Source organism: Sceloporus occidentalis, unplaced genomic scaffold (assembly GCF_023333645.1).
Source record: "Sceloporus occidentalis isolate IW3139 unplaced genomic scaffold, rSceOcc1.0.p SCAF_50, whole genome shotgun sequence".
Lineage (NCBI taxonomy): Eukaryota > Metazoa > Chordata > Lepidosauria > Squamata > Phrynosomatidae > Sceloporus > Sceloporus occidentalis.
In genome coordinates this window covers 6112137-6133296 of record NW_028317030.1, presented here as the reverse complement: position 1 = coordinate 6133296, position 21160 = coordinate 6112137, and the positions used below count along the sequence as shown (strand labels likewise).

Here is a 21160-nt window from a genome sequence, read left to right as displayed (position 1 = left end):
CAGGCACAGATGTCTAATGTCTATTATAGCTGTAGTGTAATCAGAATAACTAAATATAGATCAAAAACTCATTACCGATTAGAACGTCATTGGTGTCCAGAGTTGGTGATAGTAGAATAGTTCTCACCCGAAATTTGTAAGATGTTTACATTACGGAATAAGTTAAAAAAAAAAGGTTACTGATAAATATATATCATGTGTACAGTAACTGAGCTGTGGAAAGAGACCAAGGTCAGGAAAAGAGTATCAACAAGACAAGTGATTAGGAGAGAACATTGTATAAATACCAACCGGTTCTTTAGTAGTCACATTCTGGACGTGAATCCAACATGAAGCTCCTTCTCATCTGTGTGCTCCTTGGAGCAGCTGGTGAGTCAACTTACTGGAGAAATTGCCCTCATTATTCTGCTGACGTTCAATAAATAGACTCTTCTTCTAATTCTTTGGTGTCTCAAAGTAACATAATTCGTAATAAGCTACATATCTTGGTTATTACATATTTTGGTTGTTTCTAAAAGGCTATATTTCTTTACAGCTGCCTTTGAGGATGATGACGATAAGATTGTTGGAGGATACACCTGCACCAAGAACTCCGTCCCATACATTGTGTCCCTGAACTCTGGCTACCATTTCTGCGGAGGGTCCCTGATCGCCAGCCAGTGGGTCGTCTCTGCCGCTCATTGCTACAAGTCGTAAGTAACATGCGCCTAAACCAATATTGGGAAGAGAATGGATAGATAACTAAAGATACCATAATGCCTACTTGTCTGTGCTGTATAATGTACAAAGATAGTAAGCAACCCTGTTAAATAAATAAAAAATACAGCACATTTATAAGCAAGGTCAATTATTGAAGTTTGAGTTCAACAAACCAAACTCAACAAACATAGCCAATGTCATTCTATCGAACCTTCAAATGCCAGAACCAAGTGTTTTTGTTGACATTTTAATTCTTAAGCCTCCCACAGAGTTGAGAGATGTCCTTAACAATAGTCGAGCCACTGTTGATCGCTGTTGACTTTGAATATAAGTTGGTAAGCCTGATCAATTGAGAGTTTCGTCAATGTTGGGACCTTCTGAGAGGCAATGGAGGAACAATGCAACCATTCAACTTGGTGGCCAACTTGATCTGCCTGTTTGAAAAATACCTGAGTTAATGTTCTATGTTTATAATCTCAGGAAAAGTCAACTGGAGTATTTAATAGCTTTCAGGCAAGAATTATTTTTCGTTAATGAATGGATTTTTTTCTCCATTCAGGGGCGTTCAGGTCAGACTTGGAGAACACAACATTGCTGTGAGTGAGGGCACCGAGCAGTTCATCAACTCCGTCAAGGTCATCAGACACTCTGGATACAACTCCAGAACCCTGGACAACGACATCATGTTGATCAAGCTTGCCTCCCCCGCCACCCTGAACTCCTACGTGAAGACCGTGGCTCTGCCCTCCGGCTGCGCCTCCTCTGGAACCAGCTGCCTGATCTCCGGCTGGGGCAACACTCTCAGCAGTGGCAGTAAGTCAACAGAATACAAGGCTGGAAATAAATATTATGGATATGACATTCTAACATCTTCATTTTGTATGACAACGTCAATGAACCTTTGATTTATTTATTATTATCTTTTATTTTCAGCCAACTACCCAGACCTCCTCCAGTGCCTGAACGCCCCCATCCTGACTGACACCCAGTGCAAGAACGCCTACCCCGGGGAGATCACCGCCAACATGATCTGCGTTGGTTACATTGAGGGAGGCAAGGATTCCTGCCAGGTAATGCGTCTTCTATCTGCATCATAATCAGATCTCATTTTTATACAACTTTAACAATGTCCTTATTTCCTCGGAATCAAATGTCAATAAAAATCAGCTTTCAGGATACATTTAAAAAGCAAATATATTTGCAGATTGCCTTTATAAATTTCCTATAAAATGTATCTATCATCGAGGAATTATAAAAAAAACATGTTTTTTTCGGTAATAAATTTTTTAGGTTACCCAGAAACATTAACAAAATGGGTCTTTAATTTATTAAGAAATATATGTTTTGGGGAGAGGTTAATCTGCACTTGTTTATATATGTATTTTCATTTCTCAACTCAGGGTGACTCTGGTGGCCCCGTGGTCTGTAACGGACAGCTCCAGGGTGTTGTGTCCTGGGGATACGGCTGCGCTCTGAGGAACTACCCCGGCGTGTACACCAAGGTCTGCAACTACAACTCCTGGATCCAGAACACCATTGCTGCCAATTAAAATTTCTTAATTTAACACTTTAAATTTCTGATTTCTATTTCTGTTACTACTACCTGCATCTTATTCAAAAAGTCTGTAATAAATGACAATTTAACAAAAGACCTTTGTGAATGATTTATAAAGTTTCCTTAATCTTCTGGAGTTCGGAATTAGTTGTCCTGGTGAGGTCCGTTTTTAAACCATAAAATGATGTCAGATTCCTTTGTATTCTAGGTAATATTAGGTCAATCTCCTAGGGCCAGAATTTTTATTCATCATATTTTTTTTCTTCTAATCCAGAAGTAACATTCTATCTGAGGGCTGAAACGTTTCGCACAGACCATCCTTGATAATACATTGGGAAGTTATTTATAAAGATATTGGATATGGTGCTCATTTTTAAAAGTGGTCATATTACTCACCATGGGATTGTTCCGGGGGATCAGACCGTTCTGATGGTTGATAAGACATAAAACGTTTGAAAACATAATAGAATGTTCTTAGTAGGAGAAAAATTCTACCCAACAAACTTTAATGGGCATGTTTTCATCATCTTCCATGATCCATATTAGAAACCGACTTTAAGCTCAAGAAGGAAACATATTTAATGCTCCAAACTAAATTCCATTGCAATAGGGAAATACAGACATTAAATGTAAGACTGTTGTTTGCTGTTCAGTCAGTTCATAGAAGAGTTTACCATAACATAAGTTATGGTGGGTAAAGGTGATGGAAACAACTCATCTACAGACACCAGACACGCCAGAAGGCTTGTTTTTCCCTCAGAAATCTCATGGTGATGCCGCAACCACAAGGGATTCTGGGTAGGCGCATGCAAATAAGGCCAACAATTATCACCTTTTGTCTCTATATCCACTTTATACATGGATTCCTTGAAAGTAATTGCCCGCTGTACAGGACAGCCTTTAGACAAAACTCGGGAAGAGACACAATAACCAGGTCACCTCCCACAGACAGCTTTCGCTTTTTTCTCTTTGGGTGACCATCCAGTTCCTACCAGAAAGCCAGGGCCCAGAGGTGCCCCTTGAACTTCTGTAGGGGACCACCCAGATCCTGTCAGAAAGCCAGGGCCCAACCATCCCCCCGATCTGTGCAGGCTTCAGATGCAAGAGCCCTGATGTTTTATTTTGTGAAAGAGTGACAAAGCCTGGCTGTTTCATCCTAAACAGAACTCATCAGGACAAGGTTGCAACACTGGCTTAAGCGTTGAGGCTTGGGGTAGCCAAGAAATACCATTACATAAGTTATGGTGGGTAAAGGTGATGGCAACCCCTTCCACTTAAATTTAAGGGGTAGTAGAAGTATTATGAAACACTCATCTACAGACACCAGACAAGCCAGAAGGCTTGTTTTTCCCTCAGAAATCTCATGGTGCTGCCACAACCACAAGGGATTCTGGGTAGGTCCATGCAAATACATGGATCCCTTGGAAGTAATTGCCTGCTGTACAGGACAGCCTTTAAACAAAACTCGGGAAGAGATGCAATAGACAATTCAAGCTTCCTTCTGATTGTCTCACACAGATGTCTATTATACAGAGAATGAGCCCTGGACCTTTTGGGTATCGGTCCACCTGCTGATGTGGTATTAAAGCTCGTGTGGAATATCAGTAAAGTGTGTCTTTGTGGAGGGTACTAAGTTTGGGTTGCATAGCTTTTAAGATAAGAGTAGATGTTTGCGGCCTACACATTCCAATGATAACGGCCTACCATCTTTATTTCATCTCTTTTGGAAGTGGATAAAAGAAGGGAACCCAATATCCAATACCTAGGTCATGATCGAGAGCAGGCATCTGCGCGGAGCCCATTACAATGGCTATTGGAGCTCTATTGTCTTGGTTGCATATATGCCAAACTATATTTAATATAAAGGTTCCAGCCAGACAATTGAGTCTATTCACTAAGAGACACAAATAAGCTTGAATCTGACTGACTGGACTCTACTGAAGTCACATTACCTCACACGCTTACATCATTAGCAATCCGCTGAGCAGTGCCAGTCCCGCTATATCCACCCCTTTTTCACAAAACTAGCATTAACCTAATCAGGCAGTTTCCAAAGAGACTACAATCCAAAGTCATGCTAAAGTCATGCAAAGTTAACATTACCTGTAAAATGGGGCTTTGGTTTAGACTTAGACATAATTTTAAGAGTGTTATCATTCAGTTAGGGTGACCACCAACGGTCCCAATTTAGGACAAACGCTTATCAGAAGCAAAAAATAAGTAAATGTGAAGGTAATTATTGACCTTTCAGATAACTGGTAATTTTGGGTCCGCATAATCAATGTGCGTTCCATTTTTTGTTTTAGTTGAACCTTGGCCAATCCTGCCTTATAAATTAATTCTCGATTATTATTTGAGATTCAGATTTTCAAATTGCAGATTGCAAAATTGGTTATTCATTAAAGTTTGGTTGTCAGGTGGGTTTAAGGGTCAAAATTGCTGAGAAAACTTGACCCAATTCAGATGTTCAATAAAAGTAAAGCCTGCGGGAAGCCTGCAGATGAGATGATGAGTTATGAAGTAAGTCTGACATTTTGGACAAAAAATGTGGTCTTGTCTGGGAAAAAATCGGCTCAATTTAAAAATTCACAGCCATGTTTTAATGAATAAATGAAAAAATATAAATAAATAATAATAATAAAATAATAATAATATTAATAATATATATATATAATCATTAACATAAAATAAAATTTTCCAAAATAATCTGAAAATAATGAAAAAAAGGTAGAAATCTCCCTACACAATCTACGTTATAATATTACATCATAAAAATTTTGCTTTTGGGAACATAGTATTTGCCAACAGATCGGCCCCCTTTGTCCCCATCTAGTTGCCCGTTTCTCCTGCTGTAAAGACTCAAACCTTAATCAGTCGTTGGTCTTGACTTTGATTCAGGAGCCGTATGTCTATCCCATGTAGAGGATTAACCTCTACCACTTTTGCTTGGAGGCTGCTCCACTTATCTACTACCATCTCAGTGAAGAAAGGAGAACCATATGATGTATTACTTGAACAAATAATTGCACAAGTAATTATAATATATAAGTAGAGATAAAGAAAATATTTATAGTGATATTGGTTTAGTAGTTTTCCACTAAACATATCATCTTCTCAACACTAATAATTTAGAAATAATTAACATAATTGAGGAAAAATATTAACTGATAAACCCATGAAAATTGCAATGTATTAAAATAATAGCTGACGGAAAATTATAAATGAATGTAAAAAAAATATTTTGGCTGTATGTGGTTATCGTGACCAGTTTGTTGAGTCTTCAGCATATGGTTAAATATTTAGGCTGTTAACAGTATTAATAAATGTAGATATTTGAATATAATGAAATTAGTCCTATAAATCGTCACGTTAAAACAGTAAATATTACCTCTAACCTAAATGAACAGAATTAAAATACTCTGAAACTTACTTACTATACAGAAATAGCACCCAACAACAAGGTCAATGATAAGTGGTCTCTTCCATAGGTGACCTATAACACAACAGTCTGCTGGTTTTCCCAAATTTTATCTGTAATGACGATAAAAAAAGGTACAGCAGACGATATTAGTAGAGAGAGATTTTGGTATAAATACCAGTTATTTTTCAGTGAAATTCTATTCTGGATTAGACTCCACCATGAAACTCCTCCTGATCTGTGTGCTCCTCGGAGCAGCTGGTGAGTCCTTTTACCAATATTATTTATGACAATTATATATTTTAAAGCAGGTTCTAAGCAGTTCACGTATACATTGCACACTTGTAATGATATATTTTAGATTTAGGGCACTTTTTATTTCATTATGTGTATGAAGGATCTAATTGTTGACCAGATTAGTACTTTGAGGGCCATTAAGTGGTCTACGACAAATGGATGACCCTTGTTGAGTGCTCCTTGTTATTCCCCAACACTTTATTAGTAATACTACTAAATTATTGTCTGTTTTAGACATTTCTCAATAATATGTCCTCTCTTTGTAGCTGCCTTTGAGGATGATGACGATAAGATTGTTGGAGGATACACCTGCACCAAGAACTCCGTCCCATACATTGTGTCCCTGAACTCCGGATACCATTTCTGCGGAGGGTCCCTGATCGCCAGCCAGTGGGTCGTCTCTGCCGCTCATTGCTACAAGTCGTAAGTAGAATGTCTTATTTCCATGTTAACATCGATCACTCGTGAGGTTAAAAAACAAAGACAAAAGTCTTAGATGGAGGTTTTCTGAAAATAGTCCCACCAACATCACAGGAGTAGAATATTTTTGGCAAACATATTTTGTTTGGAAGACGCAAACAGAAGATTTAGAAAATTGTTATTAACAATCAACCAGTTTAGGAGGACATTAACATATTATGAAAATAATCATCAGGTTGAACACCTCTGTGAGGTTATACTTTCTATTTGTTATAGTTAGGTAAGAAGAAGGACAGCTTTATGTTTGTTTTCTCACTCCTGAAGAAAGTCTATTCCACTCACGTAACATTACAAGAGATGACATAATGGGTTGCAGACAAGATAGTCCCAAGGCTACTTTAGAACTTTAGAGTGAGAAACCAGGGAGGTTTGAGCAGCATTTCATCCATTGGTTCGTAGTCATAGTCATTAACGATTAACTATCCCTCCATGTAGGAGCGTACAGGTCAGACTTGGAGAACACAACATCGCTGTGAGTGAGGGCACCGAGCAGTTCATCAACTCTGTCAAGGTCATCAGACACTCTGGATACAACTCCAGAACCCTGGACAACGACATCATGTTGATTAAGCTTGCCTCCCCCGCCACCCTGAACTCCTACGTGAAGGCCGTGGCTCTGCCCTCCGGCTGCGCCTCCTCTGGAACCAGCTGCCTGATCTCCGGCTGGGGCAACACTCTCAGCAGTGGCAGTAAGTCAACAGAATACAAGGCTGGAAATAAATATGCATTTGGCATATGACAACGTCAACGAACCATTGATTTATTTAATAATATCTTTTTTATTTTCAGCCAACTACCCAGACCTCCTTCAGTGCCTGAACGCCCCCATCCTGACCTCCTCCCAGTGCAGCAATGCCTACCCCGGAGAGATCACCGCCAACATGATCTGCGTTGGTTACATTGAGGGAGGCAAGGACTCCTGCCAGGTAATGTGTCTTCTATCTGCCATCAGATCGGCCCCATTTGTTAGTTTATATTAGGCAAAATACTTATACAATTTATTAAGAAAGTTATGTTTTCAGGTTAGGCTCCACTCAATTAATTGTAATAAAAACGATCAATAATTTCTAAACGTATTTTTAACCTCAAGGAGATAGTAGTGGCCATGTGGTTTTCTAGTTTCTGTGTTAGCTATGTTATTTTTCTGTCTTTACGAACATTAAATAATTCACACTTAAGGATAGGTAATCTTGAACTGCAACAATAAAATATACAGATCTGTAATTTATATCTGTCTGTTTTTAACTCTTAGGGTGACTCTGGTGGCCCCGTGGTCTGCAACGGACAGCTCCAGGGTGTTGTCTCCTGGGGATACGGCTGCGCCCTGAGAAACTACCCCGGCGTGTACACCAAGGTCTGCAACTACAACTCCTGGATCCAGAACACCATCTCTGCTAACTAAATGTTTAACATGAAAATATACACTTTCTTTTCATTCTTAAAACTTCTCTCGGATACTCTATTTCTTCTTCTTCTTATTCACCAAACTTCTTGGGCAGTACATTGTATCTCATAATGTCCAAAATAAAGTATTGAATGGAATGATTTGTTTGGAAGCTCTTTGTGAAAGATTGGATCCTCTGCTTCAAGAGGATTTAGGAAAAACACAATGCTGTACCTAATCAAATTTCATGTTAAACTACTTCATAGAAAACATGAGATATCACTTTCATAAATAAGAAAAAAACACACAATGGTCAAGGTTGAGGTTAAACGTTTAGAAATCAAAGGTTATGCATTTGTGAATTAAACTTCCATATAAAATGAAATGGAAGTGGCATTGAAAATGAGATACATCAAAACATACCTACATGCTAACATTATTAAACACTAGTTCTAGATGCAATAGGTATTCGCCTTGTCCACTTATTCCACCACATAAGCCAAATGTTTATTTCCCAATAATATCTATATTTGCCCTCTTTGTTCTGTTCAGTAATGACGTAGCTCCAACTATATATTTATGACACTCCAATTCCTCTTTCTTTAAGTTTCTCAGATGGTATGTGTTCCATAAACTGCTTGTCTCAAAAATGTAATGCCCGGCTAGAAAAGTCAACAACTCCATATTTAACGAAACTTGAAATTGTAAATTTATAATAAATTACATTTTCTAGCATTTGTGTTATCAAATACCTTCTAGAGCTATGTTTAACCCCTTAATGACAAAGCCCATACATGTACGGGCTCAAAATGCATTGTTTTCAATTGGTTTTGGGACCACCCATTGTCCTTAAGGGGTTAATGAATTGGGCTTCTCAACTTGGTCATCCTTCCCCACAGGATAATATGGAGAAGGTCTTCTCTGATTGGTAAGGTGGGCAATCCACCCATGAGCAACATTTTCCCCGCCATGAGGGTTCCTGAATAAAAGAGTCCTGAAGACAGAGAGTTTCAGCTTGAGTGCTTCTTAGGATCATTCCTGGAGGACTTAAGAAGAACATCAACATGGCCAGGGATACCAGCTAAAGAATCTTATTTTCACCGTGTTAGTTTAATGGTATTGGTTCAGTCAGACCAGCTTGGCTTTTATTGCATCTGGTCACTTCTCCCATCACACTGGGGCTTCAGCTATGAGTATATGTGATTGCTGGTTTATATTAAATATGAATTTAAATATATTTTAAATGTTTGGACGCCACGAAAACGTTAACCACAATGATCCTTGATGATTCAATTTCCTGTCAAAGATGTAATGTTTCCCTGTAAAAATATGTGTTCATAGTTTGATGATCCCCAATGAACTCATTTCCTGCCACATGTAATTTTGCCCAATCAGATGTGTATTATTGGTTTGGCGATCCTTGTTGATCTCATTTCTTGTCACGTGTGGAATGTTGACATTGGTTATGAAGAAGTTGTGTGAAGAGATTGGGTGCTGGAGTGGGTGGCCACTTGCTTGAGCATAAAAACCCAATATCCCTCCATTGGCTGCACTTACCTCATTGGTGGCCATTAAAATGCCAGGGCCGCCTCATCATCCCCAGTGCGGTCCAGGAGGTAAAGCCTTAGGAGGGTATCTGTAGCTACGTGGAAAGTTTCTATGAACATCTTCCCAGCTGTGATACCAGCAATATTTTTAATTGTTCAACTTTTACTACAGTCCTGTCCCTTAAAAAGTGAAGCGATTGCTTTCAAATTAGGAATAAGATGATTGTGGGATGTTTATGGTTTATGATTTTAGTTTAGCATCTGAGTCTCAGTTGAAAAACATAGGACATTTAAGTTGGTTTCAAAGGTGGCAGGTTGTTTATATAGTATTCTAGAAATAGGTTCACTTACAAGGTTTCTGATAGACTATCTGTTCCACATGTCATCTACACACCGAGTGATCCGCATTTACATTTCATCAAGGGAGGGTAAAGAGCTATAAAGAGATATGGGAGTGAATGGTATTCATAATATAAATAACGGTTACTTCTTCCAAAAGCTTCATTCTGGATCAGCCATGAAACTCCTTGTAGTCTGTGTGCTGCTCGGGGCAGCGGGTAAGTTCTAGGAATGGTTAACTCATTGAAATTTGTAGGAACTTTTTTCATATTTACATGTTCTATTTGAGTGTCTAAATCTCCCTAAAATGTAATAACACATAAAAAGAATCTAGATCGTTAGGAGGGGCTAAAAATGATCAAAAATGTATATAAAAATACATAGATCTAATTTTGTTCTTCTATAGTAATGAATTCTTTAATTATTCTTTGTCTCTGCATTTCCATGTGTCCTCAATAATTGTGACATTGTGTGTTGTCGAGGTGGGTCGCGCTCCCATTGCCAGTGTGGATGGCTGTCATGGTGCCTACTTTCTCCCCATTCCAAAATTTCTGATTCTACCCATCAGATAAGAACAATGACACCGTGCTGCTTACCCAAAGAAAGCAGCTGTCAACTTTCAAAGTACAGGTTGCTTTCTCAAATCTGATTGTAAAAAGATTGCATAAGAATAGTGACTATTAAACTTTCCTTGGAATCTGATTTTAACATTAAGGAATAGTCAAGACCTTTTATGTCTGCAGCTGCATTTGATGAGGATGATGACAAGATCATCGGAGGCTCCACGTGCCCCAAGAACTCTGTCCCCTATATTGCGTCCTTGAATGCTGGTTACCATTTCTGTGGAGGGTCCCTGATTAGCAGCCAGTGGGTGGTCTCTGCCGCTCACTGCTACAAAGTGTAAGTATTAGACTTGGGTACCAGGGGGCTCTTCATCTTCGTCTTCGTGCTCATCTTCGGCAAAAAAAAATCTTCGTATTCCGCGAATATTCGCCCGTTCCTGTCTTCTCCTTGGGCGAATATTCGTGGACATTCTTCATGTTTGTTTATTCCGGTTAAGGGGTTAACACGGGGTTAACGCGTACCGCAGCAGCTCTGGCGCCAGGAGTTTAAATGTCCGTATGAGCAACTCTATTGGTCGCCAGCAGGGGGCTGTATCTTACCAATAGATGGCAGCATTCTGCCCAAAGATATATCAGCCATATATGGCAGTGTGCTCATTTTCACTTATTAAATATTCAAATAAAATATATTCCCATGATCCGCTGGTCTCCCCGCTGCAACAGTTAAATGTCCGCACTCGCGGACATTAATTCTGTGTAACAAACTTTTTTTTCCTATTTATTTGGGGTTTTTTTTTTGTATTAAACTGTTAGGCGAAAGAATCATGGGAATATATTTTATTTGAATAAATGCAAATGAGCACACTGCCACATATCTTCGGGCAGAATGCTGCCATCTATTGGTTTGTTCCACATGCTTGAAAGCCGCGAAGATAAGGAAGGCTAGATGGGGAAGGGACCAGGGAGATTAGACGAAGTTGTCTAAGTTTTACAGCCGCTCTCTTTTCTTCTTCGCGTCTTCAGAACGAACACGAAAACGCACTCTTCGTGTTCGTTTTCATGTTCGCCCGAAGATGAATGCGCAAGTCAAGTAAGTATTATCTCCGGATTCCAAGTTGTTTGTTAACAAAATGTAACGTCTAGGTTGCATTTTGTGGAAAACTTTAAACATAAGAAAGAACAAAAAAATCCACTTAATTTTAATACCTCATGGATCTTGACTCAATTGTAAAATCAGCACTAACATTTCATGTTATAATGCAGGCAAAGATGTGTCTGAAAAAAGAGTAGACATTTCAAGTGCAATAACCCAAATGGTTAATGGTTTAAGTAACTTCGAGGCATGATAGAGATTGTTGTCAGCAGCAGTTCAATGTTGATAAATGTAAAATGATGCATTTGGAATGTAATAATCCCAAAACAGAACATAGTACTAAAGAAAATTTGCTGTAGTCAACAACAGAAGCATTATTAAACACTCAGTTACAAACACCAGACAAGGGCTTGTTTTTTTCCCTCACAAATCTCATGGTGCTGCCATAACCACAAGGGACACTGGGTAGGCGCATGCAAATAAGGTCAATAACAATCACCTTTTGCTTTCCTATCCACTTTATACATGGATCCATTGAAAGTAATTATACAGAACAGACTTTAGACAAACTTTGGGTAAGAGGTATAATCAGAGCAGTGCATTAGCATGAGGTTGTGATACTGGCTTAATACTTGAGGATTGGGGTAGTACGAGAAATACCATTACATAAGTTATGGTGAGTAAAGGTGATGGAAAACCCTTCCATCACAAAATTAAGGGGGTAGTAGAAGTATTATTAAACACCCATCTACAGACACCAGACGGTTTGTTTTTCCCTCAGAAATCTCATAGTGCTGCCACAACCACAAGGGATTCTGGGTAGGTGCATGCAAATAAGGTTAGAATTAGGATATAGGCTTATATGTAATTTCAGAATGTTTTTCTTCATTGAAAGTGTGGTAGATAATTGGAGCAGGCTTCCAACAAAAGTGGTAAAAATAATTTAACTATCACTGGTAGTGAAATAATTTAAACAAGCGTGGTTTAGGCTATACTGGATTTTAAATCACCACCAATGACTGATTATTTTGAGAATCTTGGAAAAAAAGTGGGTTGATAAAGGTGAGATCGATTTTTTGGAACTTGTTGAAATATATTCTTAGTTACAAAGTTTTGTGGGAAATACCCTAAATGGACCCACATGTTCCATTGGATCAGATACTCGGTTTCTTTTCATAGTATCCTGTTACTTTAATATTTTATTAATTACAGGAATGTTCAGGTCAGACTTGGAGAACACAACATTGCTGTGAGTGAGGGCAACGAGCAGTTCATCAACTCCGTCAAGGTCATCAGACACTCTGGATACAACTCCAGAACCCTGGACAATGACATCATGTTGATCAAGCTTGCCTCCCCCGCCACCCTGAACTCCTACGTGAATACCGTGGCTCTGCCCTCCGGCTGCGCCTCCGCTGGAACCAATTGTCAGATCTCCGGATGGGGCAACACTCTCATCAGCGGCAGTAAGTTCAAGAGACGGATAAATAATGTAGTTCGTTATGGAATCCATAATGGTTGAGTTTTCCCATATAAGAAGTGCCATGTCTTAAGTCTGCATACAAAGACTATGTATTTTAATCAGTGTTTCTTCATAGCTAACTATCCAGACCTCCTTCAGTGTCTGAAAGCCCCCATTCTGACTGACGCCCAGTGCAAGAACGCTTACCCCGGGGAGATCACCGCCAACATGATCTGCGTTGGTTACCTTGATGGTGGCAAGGACTCCTGCCAGGTAATCCAATGTTAATTACACTAGCATAACATATATTCTAGTGTTGGGTTTGGAAACAAAATATTGCCCCTCTATTCTTTTTACTTATTTACTTTACTTATTTGGTTTACTTATTTGGTTTAAAAGTAGTGAATTAATATCACAGAAGATGGATTTGATGGCAAAAAGTGTAAAAAGTAGCTTTATTTAATCAGTTTCCTGTCCAGAAGTCCACTTCCTCCTCCCTCACCCTTACAATGGCTCGCTGAACCAATCAGCAACAATCAGCAACATAACTAAAAAAAAAATAAAAAATCTATATATCCTTTATGTACTGTATATTTATTTGTATCAGTATTCTTATACTATTTTTTCTCCCGTTAGGGTGATTCTGGAGGCCCTGTGGTATGTAACAGAGAACTCCAGGGTATTGTGTCCTGGGGATACGGCTGTGCCCTGAAGAACTACCCCGGCGTGTACACCAAGGTCTGCAACTACAACTCCTGGATCCAGAACACCATCGCTGCTAACTAAATGTTTTAATAAAATATATACATTTTCTTTTCATCTGCAGACATAATTTCCTTGATTTTTCTACAAATTTTACTAAAAAAAGTACTTTGGTGAGGAAAATTTTAAAAATTCCTGATAACAGGCTACTCTGATAGTATACACATAATGTGACTTTTTTAATATATATATGTGTGTGTTTCATTAGAAAGCATAGACGTGTATTAATTTACCACACCCAACTATAACAAGTTCGAAGAAATTGGTAAATCTAACATTTTCTAACATTACAGAGGTTTCAAAAACAATTTAAATGGACACAAAAATAAAAAACAAATATAAAAAAAACATTATGTATAACACTATTTATAAATGTATTATAACATATGACAATAATATGATTATATAATAATACAACACCCAAAGACTCTAGATATGAAACTCCAGAGAAGAAACCTCTCACTTTTTGAGAAATTTGGTCTCACCAAAGTCGTCGTTCTAGTGAGACAGGGCTGGGTTCCTCTCTAGAAATACACAATTCTAGAATGTAAATGGAAAGCAAGAGAAGTTTGTGCCATCGGATGTTGCCCACTTATTAAAAATATCGCTGAAATGATGAGACAGTAGAGATGATTCCAACATGGAATTCTACCACCAAATGGACATCTTGTGGCTATCTATGTACTAAGATAATCATATATAAATTATTCACAATAACATAAATACTTGAAATGTTCATGGCTTTCGGCAAGGATGATTAAATTAGAAAATACAGATCGTAAAATCAAGGTTAATATAACTGAGGGTTATGTTGTATTTTCCTCTAAACCAAAGGCACCACTAATATATAAGATTATAGAGAAGCGGCTTGAGTCCTAGATTGAGCTAAAGAACCAGAGTTATCTAACCATATACATTATTAACCAACCGTGCCATGGGTCCGCATCTCCTGTGGGTCAGGTTAATTCCCGAGACTCTGTCTCCCTCTTCCGTTCATGTTGTATTTTAGCTATTCCATCCCTGAGGTCTCTGAAAGCTTATCTGACATTGTTTACGTGTTGGCCAAATAAAAGCCACCACTTTAATTATTCATAAAGTGGGCCCCGGATACACAACAATAAAAGAAGGGGCCTCATGATCAGGCCTAGATCTTGCTAGTGGGGCATGATCACCCTGTGGCCAGTTCCCTATAGGTCAGGGTCATGGTGGGGTGGGGTAAAGAGGTCCTTAAATAGGGATGTTTTTCTATGGTCCTCTACCTTTTTTATAAAGCAGAAGGGAGAGGCAGAAAGACATTTTTTTCCCTCCTATCCTCCCTGTGTTTTTTCTGCCGGTATTTGGTGTGGCGGGGAACTGACCCTTACGAAAAAATTACTGCAGTTTTTCTGAAGTAATACTGCAGTTTTTTGGACATGAAAAAACTGCAATACTGAACTTTTACTGTAGTATTACTGCACATTTACTGCAGTTGTACTGCATTTGTACTTCACTGTACTGCAGTTGTACTGCAGTTATTTTTGTACGGAAGTACAAATGCAATAAAGCTGCAGTACATTGAAGCACAACTGTAGGTTTGCAATATAAAAAAAAAGTGCAGTAAATGTGCAGTAATACTGCAGTAAAAGTGCAGTATTGCAGTTTTTTCATGTCCAAAAAACAGCAGTATTACTTCAAAAAGACTGCAGTAATTTTTTGTAAGGGGAGGTTCCCGTCAAGTTGTTTATGGTTGGTTTATTCATGGTACGTGGTAAAATTGTCGCGGTTTTTATCCGAGGTATGGAATCCGTGGGTATTGGAAGTTCTGGTGGGCCTTTTTTCCACGGGCAGGGTCCCATGGGAAAGGGGGGCCTTCGTGTTTACACCACGGGCTAGTGCGGTTTTACGGCTCGTGGTTGGTGTACGCGGCAACATGTTAGTGTGAGTTACCTGTGATGAGGTATTGATGTTATGTACTTAGTTGTCGCACGGTCGGTGGTTGTAACCTCCTTGGTTTTAAAAGGGGTTAAATCTGGCGGTTTATACATTAAGATTGGAGGTTACACAAGTTTCAAGAAATGTATGTTTTAAAGTTTAAATAAAGTTTTAAGTGTCACAGTACTTACCATAAATAAAACTGTGGCCTTTCAAAATCCACTCGGTGTCTGTCGTTATTTATATTCTTACACTTTTAACATGACCCACAAATGTATCTAGTGCCTTGATCATAGCCCTATCCCATTCCAATGGCGGTGGTAGTCAAGTTGCATCTGTTGGGTTAACTCTTATCTCAAGAGGCCACCAGACTTTTAGTGAATAGACACAATGGTGGAAATAGTGGGACCATTGTGAAAATGAAAAAATAATATATTTAATTTGCTTAAATGACAAATTATAACAACTCTACCTTTCTTTTGCAAGATATATATATATATATATATATATATATATAGCTGATTTGATGCCCCCTGTACTTGTTTTTAAAATGATATGAAACTCACAATGTACATAAGTTTATCTCAAGCCACTTAGCAATAAATGCAAAGTTTCCATTACAGAAATAGCCTTCTGTGCAAGGCCACCAATATACACCTGCCTTCTGTATGCGTCTGGTATACATTAAACGCGTTTATCGGTTGGGGAGGCACTAGGGCTAGAATTGTAGCCGCAGACATTTTGGATTTAACAGACCTAAAGAGTTTAATGCTGTGAGATCGTCCGTACAGCGCTCCGCCATGAAGGTGCTTCTGATCTGTATTCTGCTGGGAATAGCTGGTAAATATTTTTATACAATTTTTTTATATATTTTATAATATAATAATGTACACTTGGTTATATAATACATGGATCTTTTAGAATTCTGTTTTACATACATTATGTTGTGATTTACATATGTATAGTATGTACGCCCTATCTGTGTAGGGGGAAGTATTTTTTGTAACACTTAAAAAAAACACCAAAAAAAAAAAATTAATCACATTTTTATACTACAATGTACTAAATTTGTATTTTAAAAAAAAATAAAAGAGGTGTTTATCAATTTATCAATAAAACCCCAGGGATGCAAGAGTGGGGTATACAGTGCCCTAAAATATAGGGGTATGGGAGTAAGTATTTTTATCTGAATTTTTTTTTTTTTAAATGTATCATATAATGTAGTATATTTCTTATTTTTTCAAATATATTTAATAAATGAACCTGTTTTCAATAAACAGCGGATGCAGAAGCGGGGTATATGGGGTAATGTACCCCCCTGGCCAGATTTTTTTAATTACCCTCCACCTCAAACCAGACAGGATGTAGAAAGAGGTGGAACAAACACTACTCCATCCCCTTGGTTAATAGGGGGTCCGAGGAACCCCATTTATTTTTGTTATTTTACCATTTCTTTATTAATTTCAATACTTTCTTTGTAGTTGAGTGGGGTTAAAATTTTGCAAATTTCAGGCGAGGACATGTAAATCCGCAAACATGCAACTGGAGTGGAGTTCGGTCAGTCGAGTAAAGTTTTTGAATAATGTCACCTGTCTCTTTTCTTTTAAGGTGCATTACCCATCGATGATGATAAAATTGTTGGAGGTTACACATGCGCCAAGAATTCAGTTCCGTATATCGTGTCTCTGAACATTGGCTACCATTTCTGTGGGGGGTCCCTGATTAATAGCCTATGGGTGGTCTCTGCTGCTCACTGCTACAAATCGTAAGTTATTGTTCCGCCTAAAATTATAAAAAAATCTGTTCATTTCGCAAATTAATATAAAAATACCTTATAGTGAGGTCAATGGACATTCTCTGACGAGCATCGTTAGAGCCGACGAGCCCTCATTATAAAGCACATTTTTTGTCAATAATTGGTTTTTTTGTATTTATTTTTGTACTTATTACAACATAGTAACAATAAACTTTTGAGTTGAGGAAAATACATTAAAAAATGTGATATCGAATTCAAAATTGATTTCCAATTGTTAAATTGGTGCCAGTAGATGAAAATAAATAAATAAATACTGAAGTAAAAATATATATTAACCGAACACAATATTAAGAAGGAATCTCTATAAGAAATCAATAAAAAATAACCAAATATTTCTGATCTTGTTATCAAGTAGATGAAAATGAAAGGGGGAAAAAAAAAGGGGAAAAGCTACAATACATAGAATTTTTTGGAGTAGCAACACATAACTACACATAGTAGATATATTTATAACTATTAAGTCAAGGGAAAAAAACTATGTATAGTTTTCCGCACATTTTAACCTAAAAATAAAATTGAAAAATATTGATGACGGTCATCATCATTAAAAAAGTGATATTAGGTTTTAAGTTTAATATTTTATTTTGATGTTCTACAAAAAGATTATATATACAGCCGCGGGATTCAGCTGTTACCAAGTTTCCAACTGAGTTTCTTCCAAGTATCTGAATCGAGTCTGGACAGAAGTCAAAAGGACTTGGATGATACTTTAGTGAACTTTGTTCAGTTGCCCTTCTACTTCCAGAATCAGATGTGATGTCGCTGTGGTAGTGGACATCAGATCCTGCCCCAGGAATCAGAGGTCGAAGCTATGTCTCTGCTAGATTCCCAAGGATGTTTATCGAGGTTGAACTTGATGGACTTCTGTCATTCTGTGACCTAGCTGTACGCAGATGATTTAGAGATAGAAATATCATATTTGTTCTGTCATTTATTCACTTTTACAGGAGTTTCCAAGTGCGTCTGGGGGAACATAACATCGCGGTGAGCGAAGGCTCAGAGCAGTTTATCCAATCCGCCAAAATCATCAGACATCAATGGTATGACTTCAAAACTCTCGACAATGACATCATGCTGGTCAAGCTAGCTTCTCCCGCCACCTTGAACGCCTATGTCAACACTGTGGCCTTGCCGACCAGCTGTGCACCTGCCGGAACGAGCTGCCTCATCGCTGGTTGGGGCAACACACTCAGCGTTGGCAGTAAGTAACTTCTTCCATCATTTTTTGGGGGAGGAATAGTGTAAATTACACATTTCAGGGTTTACGTCTCTGGAACAAAAACTTTAAAAAAAAAACCTTTAAAAAAAACATTATTGGCAAATTATCATGTCTATTGTAATAATGATACAGATATTATGAATGAATAAATATATAAAGTCTACTTTATGAATATTAAGATATTTTATGTTTTTGTTTTATATTTATATCCAATGATGTTTGATTTTTTTTAAATTTTTGATTTTTTTTTCACATTTGTAGCCAACTACCCTGACCTCCTTCACTGTCTAAACGCCCCCATCCTGACCTACACCCAGTGCGATAATTCCTACCCTGACGAAATCACTGAGAACATGATCTGTGTCGGGTACCTCGAAGGCGGAAAGGATTCCTGCCAGGTACTGCCCTATACGTGCGGCATAAATCTTCTTAGATCCATAATTACTTATTATTTTTATTGTATGTTCAGCGCTCGTAGCCATTGCTTAGATTGGGGGGGTCACTGGCTAAGGAGGTTACTCTATAGATATAAGAGTGATTGAGAATTCCATAATGTACAATTTAAAGACGGTGATGGGTTAACAAGCAACAATAATTAAAGTAAAAAAAATAAGGAAGTGAAACATTTTTAAAAAAATTTATTTTTTTTATCAGAAACTAGTAAAAAAACAGAGACTTTGGGACTAAAGCGTTTAAAATACAACTAATGGTTTTATGAAAATGATTCCAATCTATACTTCTTCTTTAAAGAGAATTGAAAAATGAAGGCGTTTTTTCAGTATGTGTCCTTATCCACTCATGGTTTTTTTTCTGGAGTGGGGCGGAAAAATGACATAATCTATTTTCCCTGTTGGGCAAAATCCTTACTGATTCTGCAAGTCCTATGAAAAGCATAGGAGAAGCCTGGTGGAGGGGAAGGGGTCTGTGCTCCGTGACTGTTACTTGTGATCGATCTGTTGAGTTACTAATTATAATATTTAATAGATAATTCTGATAATGATCTCTTCTGCCTCTGGTCAGGGGGACTCCGGAGGACCCGTGGTCTGTAACGGCCAGCTGCAGGGTATTGTCTCCTGGGGATACGGTTGTGCTTTGAAGTACAGTCCTGGCGTTTACACAAAAGTGTGTAACTATGTCGCCTGGATCCAGAACGCCATAGCCTCCAACTGAACCTTAGCCAATGGCATCTGCTCTCTCTTCTCACGCAAGACCATAAATAAACATATTTCAACAAAATTTCACTGTAAGCTGCTCATCGTAAGAAAACTTCAGAAAAAAAAAATTACTTTTTGAAATATATGCTATATAAAAAAGTGTATTAAAAAATATTCCACATGAAAAAAAATATATATAAAAGATCTATAATATTTGTCATTACATTAATTACTTTTGTCAGGCTTGATTTTTCTTTATAAACATATTTATACTAAAAAAGCAAACTAAAAATACCAGTTCATTTTTTTAACTGGATTAACTGTTTCCAGTTTCATTGTAATGTTAAAAATGTTGCCACTAGATGGAGCTACAATTACATCGGGGTTACGATAGCTTTACAATACTTCTTACTTCCGGATCGAGTGAAAATATTTCATTATATATCCCACGCGTCCCCTAGTATATTTTTAATCCTACAAACACTTTGCTACAGTTCTGTTCTTTGTTTGTTGACACATAGACAGCCGCTGATCATTCACCCTGAGATCGGAAAGCTCCAGATGGCAGCATGGTGAGGAATAATATTTAAGTGGATCCACGTGAAAGTTCTAACAGCTGCTAAATGTCCGCACCAAATAAATCTTTGCGTTTGTCCTGGTAGCAGAGATCGAAGCTCCAACCTGAACAGAGACAGAGTATCTCTGCTCCTGTGACTGCAGGCTGCTGGCAGGAGGATCCTGACTCAGTAACTCTGACACTTGAAGCCTGCAGCTTCCACTTACCGACTGCATTATGCGACCACAAAAGAAATTCTTACTGTCCGATCCTGACATTACTGGCATCGCGCTGGCATTACTGATCATACATCCATAATGGAGTCTGTCTCTGCTAATGCCCATGCTGCAGACGATGGGCCCCATGTAGAGAGTTCCCCCCATCTGTCCTCTCACATCAGAAGTACTGCATTCATGCTGTGCAGCGCAGGTAAATACATAAATTACAGTTGGGGGCTCCTTATCTTCGGGCCCCCTGGGAAATATGTCTCCTTATGTAGCATTGGTCTGCAGTAAAACCTCAACAGAAGATCACTGTCACCATGAATGGTCCTAGGTAGATACACATATACACAAGGTCAGATTAAGGACCTTGAGGCCCTGGAGCACTCAGGCCCCTGGTTTCATGTGTCCCTGCTTTTTGTCCCCTTGGCAACACATAATTAATATAAAACAAAACCAGTTTATTGCGCATTCCTCTTCATGATGTCACACTCTGTTCACATTAAGCATCACAACCTCATGCTGATGAGTCCCATGAAGGTGAAACAGCTGTCCATGAGTGGTGATCTGGCTATTGCACCTCTTCCTGACTTCTTCTAAAGGCTGTCCTGTACAGCGGGCAATTACTTTCAAGGGGTCCATGTATAAAGTGGATATAGAGGCAAAAGGTGATAACTGTTGACC

At 38.3% G+C, this 21160-nt stretch overlaps 4 protein-coding genes across 5 annotated transcripts; all 4 read left to right on the top strand.

Moving 5' to 3' along the window:
- Positions 1-329: 329 nt before the first annotated feature.
- On the top strand, positions 330-2249 carry LOC149288776 (trypsin). 2 transcript variants are annotated; one of them, XM_089491519.1, is made up of 5 exons: positions 330-369; positions 536-692; positions 1259-1512; positions 1633-1769; positions 2100-2249. In XM_089491519.1, exons 1-5 carry the CDS (start codon positions 330-332, stop codon positions 2247-2249), a joined length of 738 nt encoding a protein of 245 aa, XP_089347645.1. The 2 variants fall into 2 exon arrangements, with proteins under 2 accessions (XP_089347645.1, XP_089347646.1); XM_089491520.1 differs by lacking the exon at positions 330-369 and having other exon boundaries at positions 553-696; positions 1206-1512.
- Positions 2250-5893: 3644 nt separating this feature from the next.
- LOC149288775 (trypsin-like) lies at positions 5894-7851 on the top strand. The gene is made up of 5 exons (XM_089491518.1): positions 5894-5933; positions 6236-6392; positions 6885-7138; positions 7239-7375; positions 7702-7851. Exons 1-5 carry the CDS (start codon positions 5894-5896, stop codon positions 7849-7851), a joined length of 738 nt encoding a protein of 245 aa, XP_089347644.1.
- A 2046-nt stretch (positions 7852-9897) lies between these two features.
- Positions 9898-13623, top strand: LOC149288774 (trypsin-like). Its single transcript, XM_089491523.1, has 5 exons — positions 9898-9937; positions 10463-10619; positions 12588-12841; positions 12974-13110; positions 13474-13623. The coding sequence occupies exons 1-5, from the start codon at positions 9898-9900 to the stop codon at positions 13621-13623; spliced, it is 738 nt and encodes a 245-aa protein (XP_089347649.1).
- A 2687-nt stretch (positions 13624-16310) lies between these two features.
- LOC149288773 (trypsin-like) lies at positions 16311-19715 on the top strand. Its single transcript, XM_089491524.1, has 5 exons — positions 16311-16350; positions 17119-17275; positions 18274-18527; positions 18807-18943; positions 19566-19715. Exons 1-5 carry the CDS (start codon positions 16311-16313, stop codon positions 19713-19715), a joined length of 738 nt encoding a protein of 245 aa, XP_089347650.1.
- Positions 19716-21160: the final 1445 nt, after the last annotated feature.